General features: G+C 49.7%; 1 protein-coding gene across 1 annotated transcript in view; it reads right to left on the reverse strand.

Moving 5' to 3' along the window:
• Nucleotides 1-20,124, reverse strand: part of LOC138259998 (solute carrier family 22 member 6-A-like) — an 850,707-nt gene that overhangs the window by 108,722 nt on the left and 721,861 nt on the right. Inside the window, exon 8 of the mRNA XM_069208044.1 lies at nt 18,227-18,335. Coding sequence (XP_069064145.1) covers nt 18,227-18,335 — 109 coding nt within the window. The remainder of the gene's footprint in view (nt 1-18,226; nt 18,336-20,124) is intronic.

The raw sequence follows: 20,124 nt of genomic DNA on the forward strand, positions 1-20,124 counted from the left end.
AGTGACAGGGACCGTGTTCACCTTGACCTGGTGGAAGTGATGACTCCCACCCTCGGGGATCACAGGTCAATTCTCAGAGTTCACCCCCCCCCCAAGTAAAGTAGATTAGGGCATGATCTACCCCCTGCCCTTGGGGACTACCTAAGGCCACAATGGCCACCCCTATAGAGGTCTCTCCAGTGGGTAGTTTCTTTAGACAGAGGCCCCCTGCTTGTGCACCAGCTGAGAAAAATCAAAGCAGAGAAATTGGAAATGGGGCACCCTGGGGCACTGGCCACCAGAGCCTCCCTCCTTCTCAGAAGAGGCATGGGAACCTTTTGTTGCCCCTTAGCCTGTGAATTGTCTGTGTCTCCCTTGAAGCCCCCTCACTCAGTTGGGGAGGATCCTGTACTACTCCTCTTGGATCCACTCTAGGTACTTTTCGGACATTCTGTTGTTGGGTTCAGTCAGCTTGCTATCTACCAATTGTTGGCACAGCTCTGTAAAGCAAATATCAAGCATGTGCTGTCTCAAAATTAGTTTGTACCACCAAGTAAAATCTTCTACTTTGCTATCCTCACCCAGCCCTTCAGTGCTTTGCTAGGATAATCTAAGAAGTTCACCCAAGACTGTTTGGGAACTTATGGCTGTCCCTGAACCTCTGATTGTATTTCTAAGGGATCAGCCACAATTTTGTAAGAAAAATTGTCTTTATGGGGGCATACTTTGTCCTGTCCTCTACTTCAAATGTAAGGAGTGTGCCCCTCCCAGTCATGGGCATGTACTGTCACAAGCTATTCCCAGTTCTCCTCCGGGACCTTGTGTACACTCCGAGCTACCTCATATGTTGAGAACCATTAATCCTTATCATCTTCCACCACATACCTGGGCACCAGCTCCTTGGGAATGCGGACCCTCACCTCTCCAGCGGGCACTGCTGGTGCACTGCCAGCAATGCAGCTGAACTTTATCTGTTTGGCTTTTAAATCCAACTTCCTGAGACTGAGTTCATAAGCCAGCCTCTTCTCCTCCATCCTTAGCTATCTCCAGTTTGAGTTCCCTCTCCTTCTTTCTGCCCTCCAGCTCCCGGGGGTCAGGCCGCTAGCAGACACACTGCTCCATGCATAATCCGGGGTATCCGGGTCATTTAGGTCATCTGCTGGGGTTGAGTTGGTCTCTTCTGGCAACTCAGGCCCCTGGACTGAGCCCTCTCTCTCCTCATCCTCTGTTTGCACTCCCTCTCTTCATTGTCATCCACCTCATTCTCTTCTGAGGTGACCTGACGCTTTTGTACCTCCTCAGATGCCCTGAAGGCTATCTGGAGATCCAGTTTGGTGGCCTTCTTTTATGCTTTCAGTCCCTTCTACACAAGTTTCAGCAGCCCAGCCCGGCTGAGGGTGTCAATGTTGCATTGCTCCATCTCCATGGTGCACATAACAGGAAGGTCAGGCAATTAAATTTAGAAAAAGGATAAAGTTTTCAATGGAAAACTAAAAGAATTTAGAAATGGTCACTTTGAGATCAAACTGTTTCTCTGAGAAATGTGTGTCCTCATCCACACTGCTGAACACCAATTTGAGAACTTGGATTGTCGGTTGACTGAGGTGTGAGCCTTAGTGAAGCAACAGCCACAATCCCTTGCAGAGTGAACCATAGAAAGTCACTAAATTGACCTGTGCTAATTGTGGGTAGCTAGGAACAAAAAGCAGTCAGGCTTATCCTAGAGGCAAAGTGTAAAGTATTTATGCATCACACGGATGGCAAAAAAGTGAAAATACAGCACCAGAAAAATCCCAAAACACTTTAGAAAAATAGAGTAAAATGTAATAAATTATTTGACACCAACAAATCAAAAATCCAATCAGCAGAACCGGAGTTAAAGTTTTTAAAAAAATAAATTGAAAAAAAGTGCCTAAAAGCGCCAACTGAGGATATCTGGTGACACTGGACCAGGTTAAAGTCATAAGTTTAGGCTGTCAATGCTGGAGCGCGGTTTGGATTCAGTCCCAGGCTAGTCCTTCTGAAGGTTTACCTTCTGAGGTTTTGTTCCAGGAGTCCTGTTTGCATTGGAGAGGGTCCCCAGGAGCAAGGAAATCATTGTGGCTGGCAGTCACCAAGCTGTGGAGAGCAGTCTGGGCATCCCGGACAAGCAGCTAGAGCTTCGCATTGGTGGTTCCCTGTGGACTGATAAGGCTGCTGTGCGAAGAGGCGGGCTGGCGGCGGCTCATGCTGGATTTCAGTGTGAGCTGCACAGTTCTGGTGCGAGTGGGCCTGTTTGCGGTCACAAAGTGCCCAAAAGCTTGCCTTCAGGAGCTCAAGAACCACAGCGAGGGTCCAGGACCAGAGAAGAAGCACTTGGGGTCAGGAGCTTGCTGAAGACGAGTCCAGGAGCTGTGGGGGAGCCTGTCATGCCATTGAGACTCAGATCAGGAGGCCACCAGACTAGCCCTTTGAGTCACTCTGTGGTCCTCTGTTCAAGATGGAGTTGCAGGTCCAGTTCTTCTTCCCCAGGCAAGAGGGCAGCAGGTCAGCATAGAAGGGCAGTAGATTTTTCAGAGCAACAGTCCAGCAGAGTGACATCTTCTGTAGCAGCACAAAAGTCCCTCTTCCTGGTACATTATCCACAGGTTCAGAAGTGTACTGAAGTGGTGGCATCCAAGGTCCTTCTTTTATACCCAGCTGTGCCTCTGAATTGGGGAGAAACTTCTAGAGGCATGCCTTTGAAGTGCACAGATGCTCTGCTCTCCCTGTCTTGGCTCTAGACTAACTGCAGGGGGTATGCAGCCCTTTCTGTGGAGGACATAGCCTCTCTAGGTGTAAGTGATGCTGGGCACAGCTCCTCCCTCCCATCCTGCAAGTGATGACCTATCCAGTCACACCTAAACTCCCATTGTGTGTGTCTGTCTAGGAGGATTAGCAAAGCCCAACTGTCACCTACACCTAGTCATGTGACCAGAGACAGGCTGCTGCACCAAATGGCTAAGGCAAGAAAATGACTACTATCTAAAAGTGGCATTTTCAGAACAGTAAGTTAGGTTTTTAAATTAGAATTCCAAAGACACCAAACATGACCCAATTATCTCCTCCTTTGTGGAAATTACACGTATAAAATATTCTAAGGCAAGATCAATATTATCCTTTCGGAAAGGCAGGCTTACAATAGTGAAATAAATTTAGGAGTTTTTCACTACCAGGATGTGTAAAATGTAAAAGTGCATGTGTTACTTTTTAAATACATTGCACCCTGCCCTCCAAGCTGTCCAGAGCACACCCTAGGGGTGTGTTATATGTATTAAAAAAGAAAGTTTGGGCCTGGCAAAAAGGTTTATTTTGCCAGGTCGAAATGTCAGTTTAAAACTGCACAGACAGGTTCTGTAATAGCATGAGACATGGGCAAATGGCTACTTAAGTGGGTGGCACACTCAGTGGTGCAGGCTCATTGGTAGCATTTAATTTATGGGACCTGGGTACATGTAGTACCACTTTACTAAAGACATGTAAGTAAATTAAATAGGCCATTCTGTATAAGAACATATTACATGTTAAGGAGTGAGCAAATGCAATTTTGCACTGGTTAGCAGTGGTAAAGTGTGCAGAGCCAACACAAACAAATTCAGCAAATATTGGAGGATAAAACTGAAAAAAACTGGGAATGACTCTGCAGAAAGGGCCAGGTCCAACACATCCCCTTAAGAAAAGTGGTGAGAAAAATTAAAGAAGTGAGTGGTGAGGCCTCGGAGATGGACCTTATTTAGAGCTGGAATTCCTCAATCTGCAAAAAAAAATGAATCCCTGTGTTATACAGAGTGGCCGAGACCCGTAAAGATGTGGAAAATCCTCAATTTTGACTTATTGTGTCCACCATTGGAGCAGCTATTGAACATCTTTCAAAATACATTCTTCTGGGAGACAACTATTTTGAATTTGAAGGTGAAATCCATAAACAAATCAAGGACGTCAGCAATGGGTGCAGCTTGCTTCCCTATTATATCCAATGTGTACATGGGCCTTTTTGGAGAGTAATTTAATTACAATGAAATTGCACTTTTTTTGAGTACATAAGACTTTCGTCATGTTTCATTGATTACATCTTTTTTGCCTGCCGTGGGGATGAGGAACAACTTTTGGAATTCATAAATTGGGTTAATATGGGCGATAGCAGTCTGAAACTCTCCTCGAATATTAGTAGGAACAAGATTGAATTCTTAGTCATTTGGATACGACATGACCACAGCAAACCTGATGTGTCTTTGTGTGCAAACCTACTGCTCCTAAAACCCTTTTTTATAATTCACGGTTTTCACCTGTGATGTCAAAAGGAAGGGATTCCATTCAATCAATTTCTTCACATCAGGAGGAACTGTTCTAATATACAGGATTATGGGGGTCATTCTGACCCTGGCCAACAGGCAGGTGGCAGACAATGTACTGCCCACCCTATCACAACTCACCAATCCGCCACCTTTTCCGGGGCGGGAGCCTCGCCGATAAAAACACGGCGGAAACAGACTACGAACGGGAAAATGCTCACCTATACACACTCCACGAGGAAGGAGGACAGCATGGAACCCGAATTACACATCCTACCAACTATTGTCTACCTGCTCATCTACCAGGAGTACGAACGCCGGCGCAGACGACAACGGTGAGTACTGCACCTACGACACAGGCGAGGGGGGAGGAGGAAAGCTTACGGGCACACACATGCGCCATACACCCACCCCCCCACCACAAATACCTACACCCCAATGCCGAGCAACAAGTCAGAGTGACACCACACAAACCCCCCGGAATAATGCAAAGACACAATTAAAATGATCTATAAAATATATGTATAAATAGCTCCATTGAAGGTATGGGAAATATGCCATATAAAAGATACAAAAATAAGGAATGAACATATTCAACAATATATACATAGGCAAAAAGTCCTGCACATTCCGTCAAAGTTCCATAGTCCGTGGGCCAATGTGCACAAACACATGGGCAAAGCCCACACAGGAGACCAGATACCATTGGAGAGAACACTGCTGGGGCATCAGATGATAAAACTACAGGCACCTCAGGGGGAAGGGAAGGGGGGGCACCTCAGCCACATGAGTCCACGACGCCAGATCCACGAGGGGCCTCCATGCCCACTGTCCCATCCTGGGGAGTGCAGAGCCACAGTCTCACAAGTCTCTACAGTGGGTGGCTTGCCCACTGTGCCATCCTGGGGAGTGCAAAGCGACAGTCTCTCAAGTCTCTACACTAGGTGGCTTGCCCACTGTTCCATCCTGGGAAGTGCCAAGCCACAGTCCATCAGATGGATTACCGACTCCACTGTTAATGGAGGAGGCATGGTGCCCAGAGTGCTTCGTGAAGCCCTGCTCGACACAGAACCGGCACTGTCCATGGGCCAGCGGTGCTTGAGACGGCGTTGCCCAGCGGAGCGGTGCTTGACAGGAAGGGCCCAGCGGAGCGGTGCTTGAGACGGCGGTGGCCAGCGGAGCGGTGCTTGAGACGGCAGTGGCCAGCGGAGCGGTGCTTGAGATGGCGGTGGCCAGCGGAGCGGTGCTTGAGATGAAGGGCCCAGCGGAGCGGAGCGGTGCTTGACAGGAAGGGCCCAGCGGAGCGGTGCTTGACAGGAAGGGCCCAGCGGAGCGGTGCTTGAGATGAAGGGCCCAGCGGAGCGGTGCTTGACAGGAAGGGCCCAGCGGAGCGGTGCTTGACAGGAAGGGCCCAGCGGAGCGGTGCTTGAGATGAAGGGCCCAGCGGAGCGGTGCTTGACAGGAAGGGCCCAGCGGAGCGGTGCTCCTCCCGGCGGGGCCCTGTTCAGCGGTGCTTGTCCCGGCGGGGCCCGTTCAGAGGTTCTTGTCCCGGCGGGGCCCGTTCAGAGGTTCTTGTCCCGGCGGGGCCCTGTTCAGCGGTGCTCCTCCCGGCGGGGCCCTGTTCAGCGGTGCTCCTCCCGGCAGGGCCCTGTTCAGCGGTTCTTGTCCCGGCGGGGCCCGTTCAGCGGTTCTTGTCCCGGCGGGGCCCTGTTCAGCGCTGCTCCTCCCGGCGGGGCCCTGTTCAGCTGTGCTCCTCCTGGCGGGGCCCTGTTCAGCGGTGCTTGTCCCGGCAGGGCCCGTTCAGCGGTTCTTGTCCCGGCGGGGCCCGTTCAGCAGTTCTTGTCCCGGAGGGGCCCTGTTCAGCGGTGCTCCTCCCGGCGGGGCCCTGTTCAGCGGTGCTCCTCCCGGCAGGGCCCTGTTCAGCGGTGCTTGTCCTGTGTGTCTAGGGAGCCAGACCTGGGCAAGACTTCCCGCTCATTCACCATCCGAACTTGCGGTCGCGGCGCCCTCCTGTGATGGAGTCCTGGGCCCGTGGGTGTCGTCCGTCACACACGGAATGGGGCTGGTGGGGCCCTCCTGGGCAGCTCGCCTGCTGCCTGACTTCTCCGCCCTGCTGCCCTTGCCCTCCTTCGCTGAAGCTCTGTGGCCCTTGCCTCCCTTGGATGAATTGGCAGGTGACGGGGCAAGGCTACTGTCCTTGGTGGCAGCCGTCTCAGTCTTGTCGCGCCGGGCCTTTTTCTTTTTTGTCCTCTTCCCAGGGGGTGGGCTGGCTGTCCCCTTGCTGCTGGCCGATGATCCTGCCCTAGGATCTGGTGGACTCCAATAGCCCTGCACTTTGGTCACAGTAGATGCAGGGCTGGTGGTGGCTGAGGTGCTTTTTTTACTCTTACCAGATGGAGGGGGTGGGTCAGTGATTGGAACGAGCTCAAGGTTGGAAAGGAAAAGGACTTTGGAAGGACAGGGACGGGTAGGTGTAGTGGGTTTGGGAGTGGAGGAAGAGGATGTGGTTGTAGGAGAGTCAAGTGTGCTGTCTTTGGGTGCAGGTGCCTGTGACGGAGGCTGTCGTGAGGTGGATGGCTGTTGGTTGGTTGGCTGTCTGCGTTTGTGTGCTTTGGAAGAGGGTGTGACAGACACACTGGGAGAGGACACAGGGGACGTGTAACTGGCAGTGGGGGTGGTGACTGCACGTGTGCAGACTGTAATGGAGGGTGTGCTGGTGATGGAAGTACTGGCTGATGGTGGTGTGCATGCAGGTGTGAGTGGAGACGTCACAGGGAGGGAGGAGGGAGATGAGGAGGTGGGAGACACAGAGGTGGTAGTGACTGTTGGCATGTCTGCATCTGGATGTTGCTTGGGTGAATGCTTGTGTGATCTGTGGTGCTTATGTCTGGATGAGCTTCCCTTGGGTGTAGAGGTGTGTGCAGGCTGGTCTGATGGTGTGGATGGGATAGGCAGAGGAACAGGAGACTGGGACTGGGTGGAGGGAGTCAGAAGAGGGAGGCTGGAGACAGGGACAATGGCTGCCGTCAGTGCTGAGGCCAGAGCGTTGAACGATCGCTGATGGGCAGCCTGACCCGAATGAATGCCCTCCAGGTATGCATTGCTCCGATGCACCTCCCTTTCTACACCCTGGATGGCATTCAAAAGGGTAGACTGCCCAACAATGAGTGTCCTGAGGAGGTCAATGACCTCCTCACTGAGGGCAGCAGGGGTAAATGGGGCAGGGCCTGAGGTGCCTGGGGCGAAGGAGATGCCCGCCTTCCTGGGCGAGCGGCCACGGAGCGAAGGCTGAGGGGCTGCTGGGAGGGCGGGGCTGGTGCGCTGGGTGGCGGCTGTACCTGTTGTGGCGGTGGGCACGGATGTTGCCGCCACCGCTAGGGAGCTCCCTTCCGAGGACGTGTCGGTGTCACTGACGTCTCCACGGGTCCCCGTTGTGGAGCTCCACTCGCCCTCCGTCTCACTGGTGTACTCGGAGTCTGTTGTATGGCCCTCCGGGGCCATGTGAGATGCAGCTCCCTCGTGCGCCGATGCCACTTCTCCTCCGCCTGATGATGCTAATGCACACATGAACAGGAAGGCAAAGAAAAGGAGGGGGGAGAAATGAAGACAGGTTGAGTGCATGCATTGGCAACACCGTTGTCGGAGAGGACAGACACAGAAGCCCCCTGAACTAGGCCGCGCAATGGGGGTACACTACTCAGTTATTGTGACTAGGCCTACAGGTCTATGGCGGACAAATGCACACATGGGTGAAGCCGGACCATGGATAGCTGTACTTGGCACCCTACAGAGGTGGGGGGCGGGGGCACAGGGCCGTGTCTAACGGAGGGGCCTAGCCTACAGAATGCGCCCTGGCCTGGAGATAGCCACAGCCCTCCTCCCCCACCCAGACACCTTCACTGCGCGCAAAGATATCAGAATGTGCTGATACTCACCCCCTTGTGTCTGCTGTGATGTCCTCACGCGCCCATCCAAATCGGGGTAGGCCACCGCCAGGATCCGGGACATCAGGGGGGTCAATTGGCGGCTGGCACCCCTCCTACGTTGGAAGGCCATCCCCAGCAGAGACTCGGCGGTCTTTCTGGTCCCGCGGCGGATGTCCTCCCACCTCTTTCGGCAGTGGGTGCCCCGTCTGTTGTGGACCCCCAGGGCCTGGACGTCCTTGGCGATGGCACACCAAATGTCGATCTTCTGATGGGCGCTGACCTATGTGACATGTACAGGGTGGTAAAGGAAATCGCATCAGTTTTCTGCCTGGTCAATGTGAGTGGCCCCCCCCTCCCCAACCTTGCCATGTGGCACATGCTCTCATCTTTCGTGCGTTGCACTCCTCATTCTCTCCCCTCCCCACCATCTTACATACACCCCACTCAACACAGGCATAGCCCATTCAACGTGCACCCTGTCTACTAACCTGTTGGTCTGGAGGACCGTAGAGTAGCGCATACTGGGGGAGGACCCCATCAACAAGTTTCTCCAATTCTTCGGAAGTGAAGGCAGGGGCCCTTTCCCCAGTCGCAGCAGCCATTGTATCTCCCAGACCGAGGCCACAGCAGCACTTGCAGTATAGGTCCTCTCCTGTGGATGATCAGGTCTCGAGTGATTAATCAGTTAGAAAATGGCGGTCACGCCCGCGGCGGTGCGTACTGCGGCGGTGCGTACCGCGACCACCGGCGCACATCGTCATTGGCTCCTGAGACCCATAGGGTTCAATGTTAACCAATGCTGCTTTGCGCCGCAGGCTTTGACCTCCTACCGCCACGGTGTGCCACGCCAGCGCAGTGACCTCACATCCCACTGTCACACTTCACAGGTCAGGCAGCCGCCATTTCAAGGGCCCACATGGCATGATTTCTATTGCGTCACATAGGCCTAGGCCTTGCATTGCCACTCATACAAGCCATTCAATGCATAGAGATTCGTGTACTGTGCAAGCTGTGTGAATGAACCTGTGGGTTGCTTGACTGTGTGCTCCATGTTGTCCTTCCTAGGCACCGTCCGCTGGGACTTGTGAGGAGAAGGATGAATCCTCCCGTGTACCGACCACTGGTGGACCTGTCGACAATGGAAGAACGACATATCATACTTACATACTGGCTTGACAGAGCAACTATACATGAACTATGTGCCCAGCTGGAGCCAGACCTGATGTCCCTCATCCGCCAACCCACAGGGATTCCCCCTCTGGTGCAGGTTCTGTCAGTACTCCATTTTTTGGCAAGTGGGTCTTTTCAGACAACAGTGGCCATATCATCTGGGATGTCTCAGCCTATGTTTTCTAAGGTTTTGTCCAGAGTGTTGTCTGCCCTGATGAAATACATGCGGAGCGATTTGGCTACAGTGAGGGTGATTTCTATGCCCTTGGACATATCCCCAACATCATTGGAGCCATTGATGGGACCCATGTGGCTTTGGTTCCCCCCAAAGAAAGTGAGCAGGTGTACCGAAACAGAAAAAGTTATCATTCAATGGATGTCCAGGTGGTCTGTTTGGCTGACCAGTACATCTCCCATGTAAATGCCAAGTTCCCTGGGTCAGTGCATGACGCGTATGTCATGCGAAATAGCAGCATCCCTTATGTGATGGAACAGCTACAGAGACACTGTGTGTGGCTAATTGGTGTCTCTGGTTACCCCAACCTGTCGTGGCTACTGACCCCAGTGAGGAATCCCCGGACCAGGGCAGAGGAACGGTACAATGAGGCCCATGGGCGATCTAGGAGGATCATAGAAAGGACCTTCGGGGTCCTGAAGGCCAGGTTTAGGTGCCTGCATATGACAGGGGGATCCCTCATGTACTCACCAAAGAAGGCGTGCCAGATCATCGTGGCCTGCTGTATGCTTCACAATCTTGCATTGCGACGCCAGGTGCCTTTTCTGCAGGAGGATGGTCCAGATGGTGGTGTTGTAGCAGCTGTGGAGCCTGTGGAGAGTGAAGAGGAGGAAGACGACGGGGACGACACGGACAACAGGGAGACAGTCATACAACAATACTTTCAGTAGCACACAGGTAAGAATCACCCACCCCATTTTACATTTACTTAAGGCCTCATGCGTCTCCACTGTCTGTGTTTCCCCCCAGTTCCTGTTAACTGATTTGTGACTTTCCCTTCCCTTTTCAGAGCTGTATGACCCACTGCCTGACTTCAGCTTTGTTTGCCCGTGGACTAAAGCTTATTGAAATTGGTATGTTGTCATCACAAAGTAACTGGACATTATAGCACCGTTATGTGTAATACATTTGTTAAGAATACAAGCAGACTCCTGTTTTTTTAAGTGGAATAAGTGATTTATTTTAAGTGCTACATATAGGTACATGATTGGGAAACGGTGATGGGTGGGGGTGGAGTAATGTCCATGGCAGAATCCAGTTCTCAGTCGCACAGGTGCATTGTCCATATGCCTGGGGAAGGATGGAGCAGGGGCAGTTCAAGGTTGGACAGGGTGACAATGTGGGACAGTGGGATGACATCAGGGGGTATCTTAGGCTGGCGGGGGTCTTGCAATCCTACTCTGTCTTCTTGTGAGATCTCAGGTTCCGCTTGCGGGGTGGTTCTTCTTCTGCAGGAGGTGGGGTTCTGGTGGCCTGTCGTTGTGTGGGGGCCTCCTGTCCACTAGCGCCGGCGGAGGTGGTAGGCTGTTCCTGGCCTGGGCTAGTGACAGGGGCCCTTTGGGGTGCCACATGGTCCCGCAATGTGGTGGCAATCTGGGTAAGGGCCACGACGATGTTCCTCAGTTCCTCCCTGAACCCCATGTACCGTTCCTCCTGCAGTTCCTGGATCTCCTGGAACCGGGCCAGTACCGTCGCCATCGTCTCCTGGGAGCGGTGGTATGCTCCCATGATGGAGGAGAGGGCCTCTTGGAGAGTCAGTTCCCCGGGCCTGTCCCCCCCGTCGCACAGCAGCCCTCCCAGTTCCCCTGTGTTCCTGGGCCTCTGTCCCATGGACGGTGTGCCCACTACCACTGCCCCCAGGTCCCTGTTGTTGTTGGGGTGGTGGGTCAACCTGGGTGCCCTGTAGTGGTGGACACACCGCTGATTTACGTGTCCTGGAGACAGAGGCATGGGCCCGGTGGGTGGGAGCTGTGCTGGTGTTCCCAGAGGGGGTTGGGTCTGGTGTAGCCTGTGGTTGTCTGTGGGGAACCGACTGTCCAGAGGTCCCCGATGGGCCGGGCTGGTCGTCTGGCTCCAGGGAGACAGAGCTGCTGTCATCGCTGGGGGCCTCTTCTGGGGGTGGGATGGACATCTCTGGACCCTCCGTGGCGGTGTGGTGGCGTTCGGGTCCTGCAGGGGTATAAAGGTATGGTTATTGCTTGTGTGTGTGGCATTTCGTGTGATGGGTGGGTGTCTGTGTACCCATGTGCAGGCATTTCCTTGTGGGGGCATTTGTGAGGGTGGCTTGTGGGGGTGATGTGTGTGTGCAGTGGGCATGCTTTGGTGATGGGTGTCCATGCTTTGTGGTCGCATGCAGGGCTTGGTGTTGGGATGGGTGGGTTGTGATGGTGAGCCTTTTGCTAGGTGTTGGTGTGATGGGGGAGGGGGTGAGGGTGGGGGTATGATTTGGCATGCAGGTGGGGTGGGGGTGGGAAGCACTAGTGAAGATTTGCCTTACCAGAGTCCATTCCTCCGCCTACTCCTGCGAGGCCCTCAGGATGCAGGATGTGCAAGACTTCCTCCTCCCACGCGGTAAATTCTGGGGGAGTAGGTGGGGGTCCGCCGCCAGTCTTCTGCACCGCAATGTTGTGCCTTGATACCATGGAACGCACCTTCCCCCGTAGGTCGTTCCATCTCTTCCTGATGTCCTCCCGATTGCGTGGATGCTGTCCCACCGCGTTAACCCTGTCCACTATCCTTTGCCATAGCTCCATCTTCCTGGCAATTGTGGTGTGCTGCACCTGTGCCCCGAAGAGCTGGGGCTCTACACGGACTATTTCCTCCACCATGACCCTGAGTTCGGCATCACTGAACCTGGGGTGTCTTTGGGGTGCCATGGGGTGGTGTGGTTGAGGTGTGGGGTGGCGTTTGTGGTGATGAGTGTGGTGCGTGTGGTGGTGTGGTGCGTGGATTCTGTGTGGGTGATGGTGTTGTGTGCCTCTGTGTTGTGGGATTGTCTATTCTGTGCTCTCTCTCTAGCCTTCGTCAATGATTTTGGGTCGTAGGGGCTTGTGTGTGATGTGGGTGTGTGCTTTATATTGTGTTGGGTGTGTGGGAGTGGTGTTAGTATGTGTATCAGGTGTGTGTATTTCAAACTGACCAATGTGGCTGAGTTTTCTATGTGTGTGTGTATTTTGACCACGGCGGTGTGTACCGCCAATGGAATACCGCGTTTGAAAGACCGCCGCGTGGATTTGTGGGTCGGAATGGTATGGGCGTATTTCTGTTGGCGTGACGGTGGAGGTTTGGTCATCGCCATTTTTTCGCTGACCTTTGGTGTGGCGGACTTTTGTGGATGTCGGGTTTTTGGCGGTTTGCCAGTTGCGGGTCAGAATGACCGTGGCGGTTTACCGCGGCCGCGGCGGTGTTATGGCGGTCTTCTGACCGGCGGTAAGCGCCTTTTACCGCCGAGGTCAGAATGACCCCCTATATCAGCAAAGCTGAGATGTTAAAGGAGAAGCTATTTATCTGATCCGCGAGTCCTTTAAAAGTGCCAAGCATTATATTAGGGAGGCTATGTTTCAGACTAGGCCCAAATAACCCAGTGATCAGTTGCTATGTGTCATGCATCATTCCGATGTTGATTAGAAGATTAAGCAAATAATACATTTTCAGTGGTACATACTTAATACTACTGATGATGGTTCGAAATTAACGAGTCCCTTGTTTGCCTTCTGTACAAATAAAAAAATGAAAGACAAAACTGTGAAGGCAAAGATAGAGAAGAAACAACACATTGTCAGAAGTCATTAACATAACACAACCCAGAGATAGGGAACCACAGGTGTGGACAATGTGTTGAATGTGAAGGCATCATAATATCCACAGAGATTACAAATAAGGAAAAACAGGTGTACCTCAAAGAAATACCTAACTGTACAACATCCAATGAGGCTTATCTATCCTTTGCCTGTGTGGCGTTGAATATGTAGGAGAAATAGGACGCAAACTCCATATCAGATTTAGTGAATATAAATCTGCAGTTCATAATAAGAATTTGTCTGTGCCCAAGGTACAGCACTGCATACAGGCTCAACATCATGAAAATAGTCTTATGTGAAATATCTTGAAAAAAAAACAGAATATTATGTTGACAAGATATGATTGTGCATCGTAGGTAGAGAGTTGTTCTGGATTCTTAACTTGGGAACCCATGAGAAGGGTTTAAACAAGGTTATTCATTGAGAAAACACTATTTAGTTCTTCCTTGACTGATACCTTGCGAGAGAATTGGAGGACCCCTTAGTGCACATTGATTAGTACATTTGTCTCTCCTTACGGATTGATGAGTTTTTTAGACCCATTTTGCTTTAGTAGGGATATGGAAGGGAGACACTATAAGTTGCACATGACGGAATCATTGTATGTGGTACATTACACGTCATAAACCTGCTTACTCAGGTCTTATTACAAACAAATCACTTGCTCAGGGTATAGATTATATTATTCCAAGATGGCTATGAAGGGTAGATATTTGAGGAATGGCGACTTTAGAGATAACTATATCTCATCCTATAGGTTGACTTGATTGTGTTATGTCATATGCCTTCAGAGCAAGATGGAAAGAAAGTACTGGTAGGTATTGTTAATAAGAATCAACATACCTACTGTATTAAGTCATGCTAAAACCTGTCAGTCCATGTACTCCTATATACAGGTCACTTGTTCGGGGAATACGTTTCCCCATTCCAAGAAGGCAACAACGGACAAAACCCTTGTGTTATGGTGACCTGAGAGATTCTCCTTCCATGGCAAGTACAGCAACAGGGTGTTAACAGATTCTTCCTGGCACGCAGATGGTTTTCACAGAATATGACGGTAAGATGCTGTTAAAGAGAATTGGCTTACATTGTACTTAGCTGGTAACACTAGGCATGCGCTTTCCTTTACAGACCGCATTACTTGTGTTTTATTATTTTATCATTCTGGTCTTTGGCTGACTAGTAGTGAACATCTATGGATCATTACCGATGAAGTCTGGCTGCTGAGTGCATTATAGAGATAGGGGCTTCAGCAAAACATCCTTTAAATAAAAGGGGATATTATTCGAGTGACGACCAACATTGCTATGAGTTGTGTTCATCTGAATGTATACTGACCAGATACAAACACAGTTTATGTGTTGCTTGGCCCTTCTGAATTCGAGGAAGATTCAGGGTAACCGTATGTGTTCTTTCTACTTCTGGGAAATTTGTTCTGTTTGAGGTTAGCAAAAAGTTTTCGAGATAAGGTCTGGCATACACTCAGAATCTTTTGGGCATCCTTACTCTATTGAAATGGCGAATGGTGAGAGTTTTTATTGGAGGCCTGCAGAGAGGATCCTGCTGGCCCATAGAACTTTGAAGAGTGGCATGTTAATTTACGAGATTTAGGTTTTACTAAATATTTTTAGGTTTGCTGTTTAATATTTTGATACATCTATGAACCATGGTGGATGAATTTTGCTGAGACAGATTCACCTTGTTGAGGACTCAGGAAGCTTCAGTACCTTGGCATTGATTGTGAGAGGAAGGCTGTTTGGATCATGGTATGAATTAAAAGTCCTCCAGTTTTTGTTAGGATTTTGATGTAATAGTTGTTATGCTCGATAGAATGTGCTTTTTATCTGTCTGTAGGTGACTTATGGGCATCTATATATAAGGTCCTTGCGAGCCGTTGCTCACTTTTTTTGATGCAACAGCAGCACAAACCTTGAACTCAGTGCTTAATTTGTAAATGAAAATGTGCTGGTTACCAAAGCCCTCTTAAACACACATCTACTGCAATTAAGTGTGCGAACACGGAATACTCGGGCCTCTTCAATCCACTTACAGCCACTTCCTGCCCTTTCAGCTCACTCTTGCAGCTTTCTGCTTTCTCCCATTGTGACACTTTTTCGTTTTCCACTTCCTGCGTCTTTCACATGTGTGGCTTTTGCTCGCAGTAAATGCTTGAGGCAGAAAAAGAAGTGCCGGCTCTCAAAAATAAGTGCTTGTGCTCCGCACCGGAAACAACAAGCATAAATTAAGCACTGCTTGAACTCCAATCTATGCGGCCAACCAAAGCCACTTTGTGTGGCTTTGAATGGCCTCATAGATATGGTGTAAGGCAAGGCAGCAAAAATCTCTGTTGCCTTACTTTTTGCAAAGGAGATGTTCCGTGGGCATTGTGGTGGGTGTTCCCATGCAACTCCCATGGATTTTGACACATCCCCAGATTTACAAGAGCTGGGGATGCGCCAAGACCTTATGACTCCCCAGGGGAGGTGCAACAAGGAGACAAATCTTTATTTATCCTTGTTTTTCCCTCTTTCTAAGTGTGCCTCATTCTGCAGCACACATAGAAAGAAAAAAATGTCTCCCAGGATTGTTTTTGAACAGGAAGGTGCCTCTTCCTGCACAAAAACAAGCATGCCTACAATGGAGTTCATCTTGCACCATGGTGCAAGGGTGCCTGGGTTGGTGATAGGCTGCCAAAATGGCACCAGCACAGTGGTAAATGGCCGGAATGAGCCCTATTGCTTAACTATGGAGCATACCTTCTCTTTCCCTTTGACACAGCGCAGCACAACAAGATGACTTGCAGCAATGCCCTGCACCAGAAGTCAATTAGTATGGCACCCTAGTGGCCTTCAAATCAGATCTAGTGACTCTGGGCATAGAGCTGTATTGACATATTCATTTAAGTTGCACCCACCAGGGATGGATCAAGGTATAGATAGGATGCATGTGAGCATCGCCATTTTTATATGGATTGGGAGAGACACAATTTTGACATTTGGATATATGGTACACTTTGGATGCCTACTAAGGTGCTGAGATGCATGGGTGAAATAACGCACTGGTGAGGTGGAGGTTAACCATTCATGCACATTCCCTTTGATCAGTCACATATGAAAATGGAGAAAAGCATTTTGCTAAAAGGAAAAAAAAGGATTTCCAACATTGAGCATATAGCCCTGGTTTCCGTTGTATTTTTATTATTCTAGGTTGGCCCGTACCTAAAGCAACCGCCCCCTTTGTTTGCATTGTAAACATCTAGAATTTCGTGCTGAGGAAGGCGTCATTTTACACAGAAATGTGAGTTGGCCCAATAAAAGATATTGATCAAAAGTTTTTTGATTTCGATATATGCAAGATATACAGGTTTATGAAACCACTATCGTACTAAACAAGGATTATTATTTAAATAAAGTATGAAAAGTTGGACTCTGTCACACTATTAATCCGTGGGATTTAGAAGATACAAGTAAGATGTTATTTTTGAATTTTTAGGTTTTTATTATTTTATGAGTCAATGTATGAATGTGAGAGCATGAAGGAAGCTTTTTAATGAGATACGACTGTTGGGGGATGTTTTTTTCATATGTTCGATTTAAGTGAATTGGAATAAAATGTATTTGCATTTTGTGGTATACATGAAATGAGAACTTGAAATGTATCAATAAATACATCATTCTGAGAACTGTTGAGTATTACATTTAATGTTGACAAGCAAGTACCCATATATTTATCACTGTTCACTTATGAGCATTTATAATCTTTGGGGTAGGCTGGTGTTCTGTGCTCTTGTAGAGTGTCCTTACTTTTTACTAATTGTTTCCATTGTCAAAGTAAAAGTAATATTTTAGACTTATAGACCGTCGTAGTGTGCTGTACTGGCCATTAAAGGCCAGTATAGACAACTATGGCGCAAACTGAAAGCGAGGGCCTTTAACAAGGGAGCAGGTCTTTAATGGCCATTATAGCCCAGCTAGGGCGAGCTATAAGACTATTAGAACATTCCGCCCCTAGACGGCAGAATGCTTTAATTAGTAAAGCAAAGTACTCAGGGAGCCAAGGCGGTTGAAATTCCCTCAGGCTGAGTGAGGCCTTTGTTCACAGCAACAGCTGTGCAAGACAAACATGGGAATGTTGGAATGTTGGAGCTCAGGGCTTTTACCAGCCTTTAGAAGCCAGGAGCTACTCCCTGGTCTTAAATGGAGCGTTCAGTTTTCCAATGTTCTAATATAGCCTTAGAACCCGCCGTAGCGGGCTCTACCGGCTATTAAAGGCCCGCTCCCGCGTTAAATGCCCGAGCCGAGGGAAAGGGCCTTTAATAGCCGGTAGAGCACGCTACGGCGGGTTCTAAGGCTATTAGAACAGTCTGCCACTCAGGGCAGAATGTTCTATTAGATAAAACAAATTGCTCACGGAGCCCGAGGGGATTATAATCCCCTAGGGCTCCCTGAGGCTTTGTTCACAGCTGTTGCTGTGAACAAAGCGAACATTGGAATGTTGGCGCTGCGGGCTTTTACTTGCCAGTAAAAGCCCGGAGCACTCCATTGTTTTCAATGGAGCTGCCAACCTTCCAATGTTCTAATTACAATTATACTATGGACGTTTAGGGCCTCCTTTAGGGGTTACTTATTGGTATTAAAAAGGAAGGTTTGTGCCTGCTGAAAGGGTGATTTTAACATGTCCAAATGGCTTTCGGCTGCTCTGGCAGGCCAGGAGTCAATGTTTTACCTGCTTACTCTAGGCGTGTCACAATAAGTGCTGCAGTCCACTAGTAACTTTTAACTAACAGGCCCTGGGTACACAGAGTACTATGTACAAGGGACTTATATGTGAGGTAAGTATGTCATTTAGGGATTAGCCAATGCCACATGTTTTCAGGGGATAGAGCACAAACACTCAGCATTGAACGGAAGCTCCCCAGTGTTTAGAGTCCATACATGAGTAGAAAAATCTAGTAAAAAGTAGGGGGTCACCATACAAAAAAGGGATTTCCTTACAAAGAGGTTTTGTCCATTAGCATTTTTTTACCTAAGCATGGTCGGGTACAGCTCACCAGAGAACAGGTAGCAACAGACGAAGGAAGAAGCCAGGCACCCCTTGCCCATCACAGCCAGTGATGCACGCAGTACCTGCATCTCTTTAGGGAGACAAAAAAGGTAAGACAGTATTAAGTAGGAATATAACATTATTATTGGTACCATATTTTATAGCCTATATTTGAGTGCAATATTAGACTAATTTCATTTATACAACATATCAATTACTGCAGCATACATCTGTTTGACATGTTTGCCTTGACAAACAATTAAACTTCAATGTCATATCCCCTGCATTCAAATGACCGTTAACACACCACCATGACTTTAACCCATAACAGTAAGCTTAACTATTAACCAAACAATAGCCTAAATGCTAATGCTAGTGCGCCCAGTCCTTAATAAGTAAACTCACAAGGGGACGCATTTAGGTAAATGAACCTTTTAATTCGCATTGAGTATCCTAGCTACAATGTGCCAATGTTCTCAGTAATCAATACACAAGATTCAATAACCTTTAGCAAATCATTAATCAACAGTTAAATAACAACACACCATGACCATTTAGCCATGAATAACCACAACACAATATAAGTTTTAGCAATTTTATTTCCCTATTGGTTACAATACTAAGTCATGGAATTAATTCAACTTTTTTCAAATCAGATCAAAATTGATTCATTAGGGGGTGTGGCTGGGCCACGAAATAAGATGGCCGCTTAGAGCGAGTGCTCCGTGCTGCGACGATCCCGGAGGGGCGACGGGGGCGTGAAGACAGCCGGACAACACACCGGGTCCGGAGCCCCTCCACCCCTACAACAGCGGCGACACGGAATCATGCCCGAAGACCCCGTAGGAGCGGGACGCAAGGCAGGAAACTCGCGACTCGCCCCAGGCCGATAAGGCCTGGCAAAAAGGGGCAAAGTCGCGTCTTCGGAAGACCGGGGACGGCGTGCCTGCAGCGGCTAGGAGCCAGCTGAACAGGCCGCGGGGACTGCGGGAGCCGTGACGACCCGCATCCATCTCCCTACAACGCCAACAAACATCCGCGGACCTCCGACCCCCACAGGGAAACGGGGAGATGCAGCAAAGGGGTGCGGCCCCTTCGACAGCCGGGAGAGGAACCCGGCCAGAGAGGTAGGATCGAGCCTCTTCAAAATAAGAACGGCACCACCGGAGGCAGAGGCACGACTTCTCCCCTCCTTTCCATCACAGAGGGACAACAAAACCCTCCCATTGGGACACTCTAATAAACCCTCGCCCCCCTCAAGACAGCTAAAACTGAGGAGGGCAGAGGGGCACGACGGGAGGCACGTGGAGGCGGTGAGGCAAGGGTGTTGAGCGACTGGAGGGGCAGCGGAGATGAGGGGAGCCAAGGGAACAGTGATACAGGAGAAGGGAGAGGACTAGCATCAGTGTAAGAAATCAAAGCCCTCTTCGCCCCTTATACTTATACTTACCGCGGGCTACTGATGGGGACAGCCGAAGAGCCACACATACCCCTGCTCAGGTCAGTCAGATTAGACAGACGGCAAAAGACCTGGAGGAAAGTAAATCAGCCTCCTCAGCTATTCAACGCAAACAATGTCAACCAGTGAAGAATCAACCTCGGCAGACACAAGCCACAGCTTTCCAACAATAAGGGCCACTGTAGACTCTACAACGACCCCATGGCAACTGACTTCTCCTCGAATATAACTTTCTCTGCCCCATAGACATTGACAGACCTCTGCCATTTACAAAAAACGCTAGGAGGATAAACTAAAGAGAATGAGGGCAAAAAAGACACACGGAGAACAATAAATAAGTGGACGCGGAGACAGGAGGAGGGAAAGAGGGGGAAGTCAAGACTATCACCAGCAACCAAGGACCCAGAAAAACGAGAAGAGA

This window comes from Pleurodeles waltl, chromosome 9, assembly GCF_031143425.1.
Source record: "Pleurodeles waltl isolate 20211129_DDA chromosome 9, aPleWal1.hap1.20221129, whole genome shotgun sequence".
NCBI lineage: Eukaryota > Metazoa > Chordata > Amphibia > Caudata > Salamandridae > Pleurodeles > Pleurodeles waltl.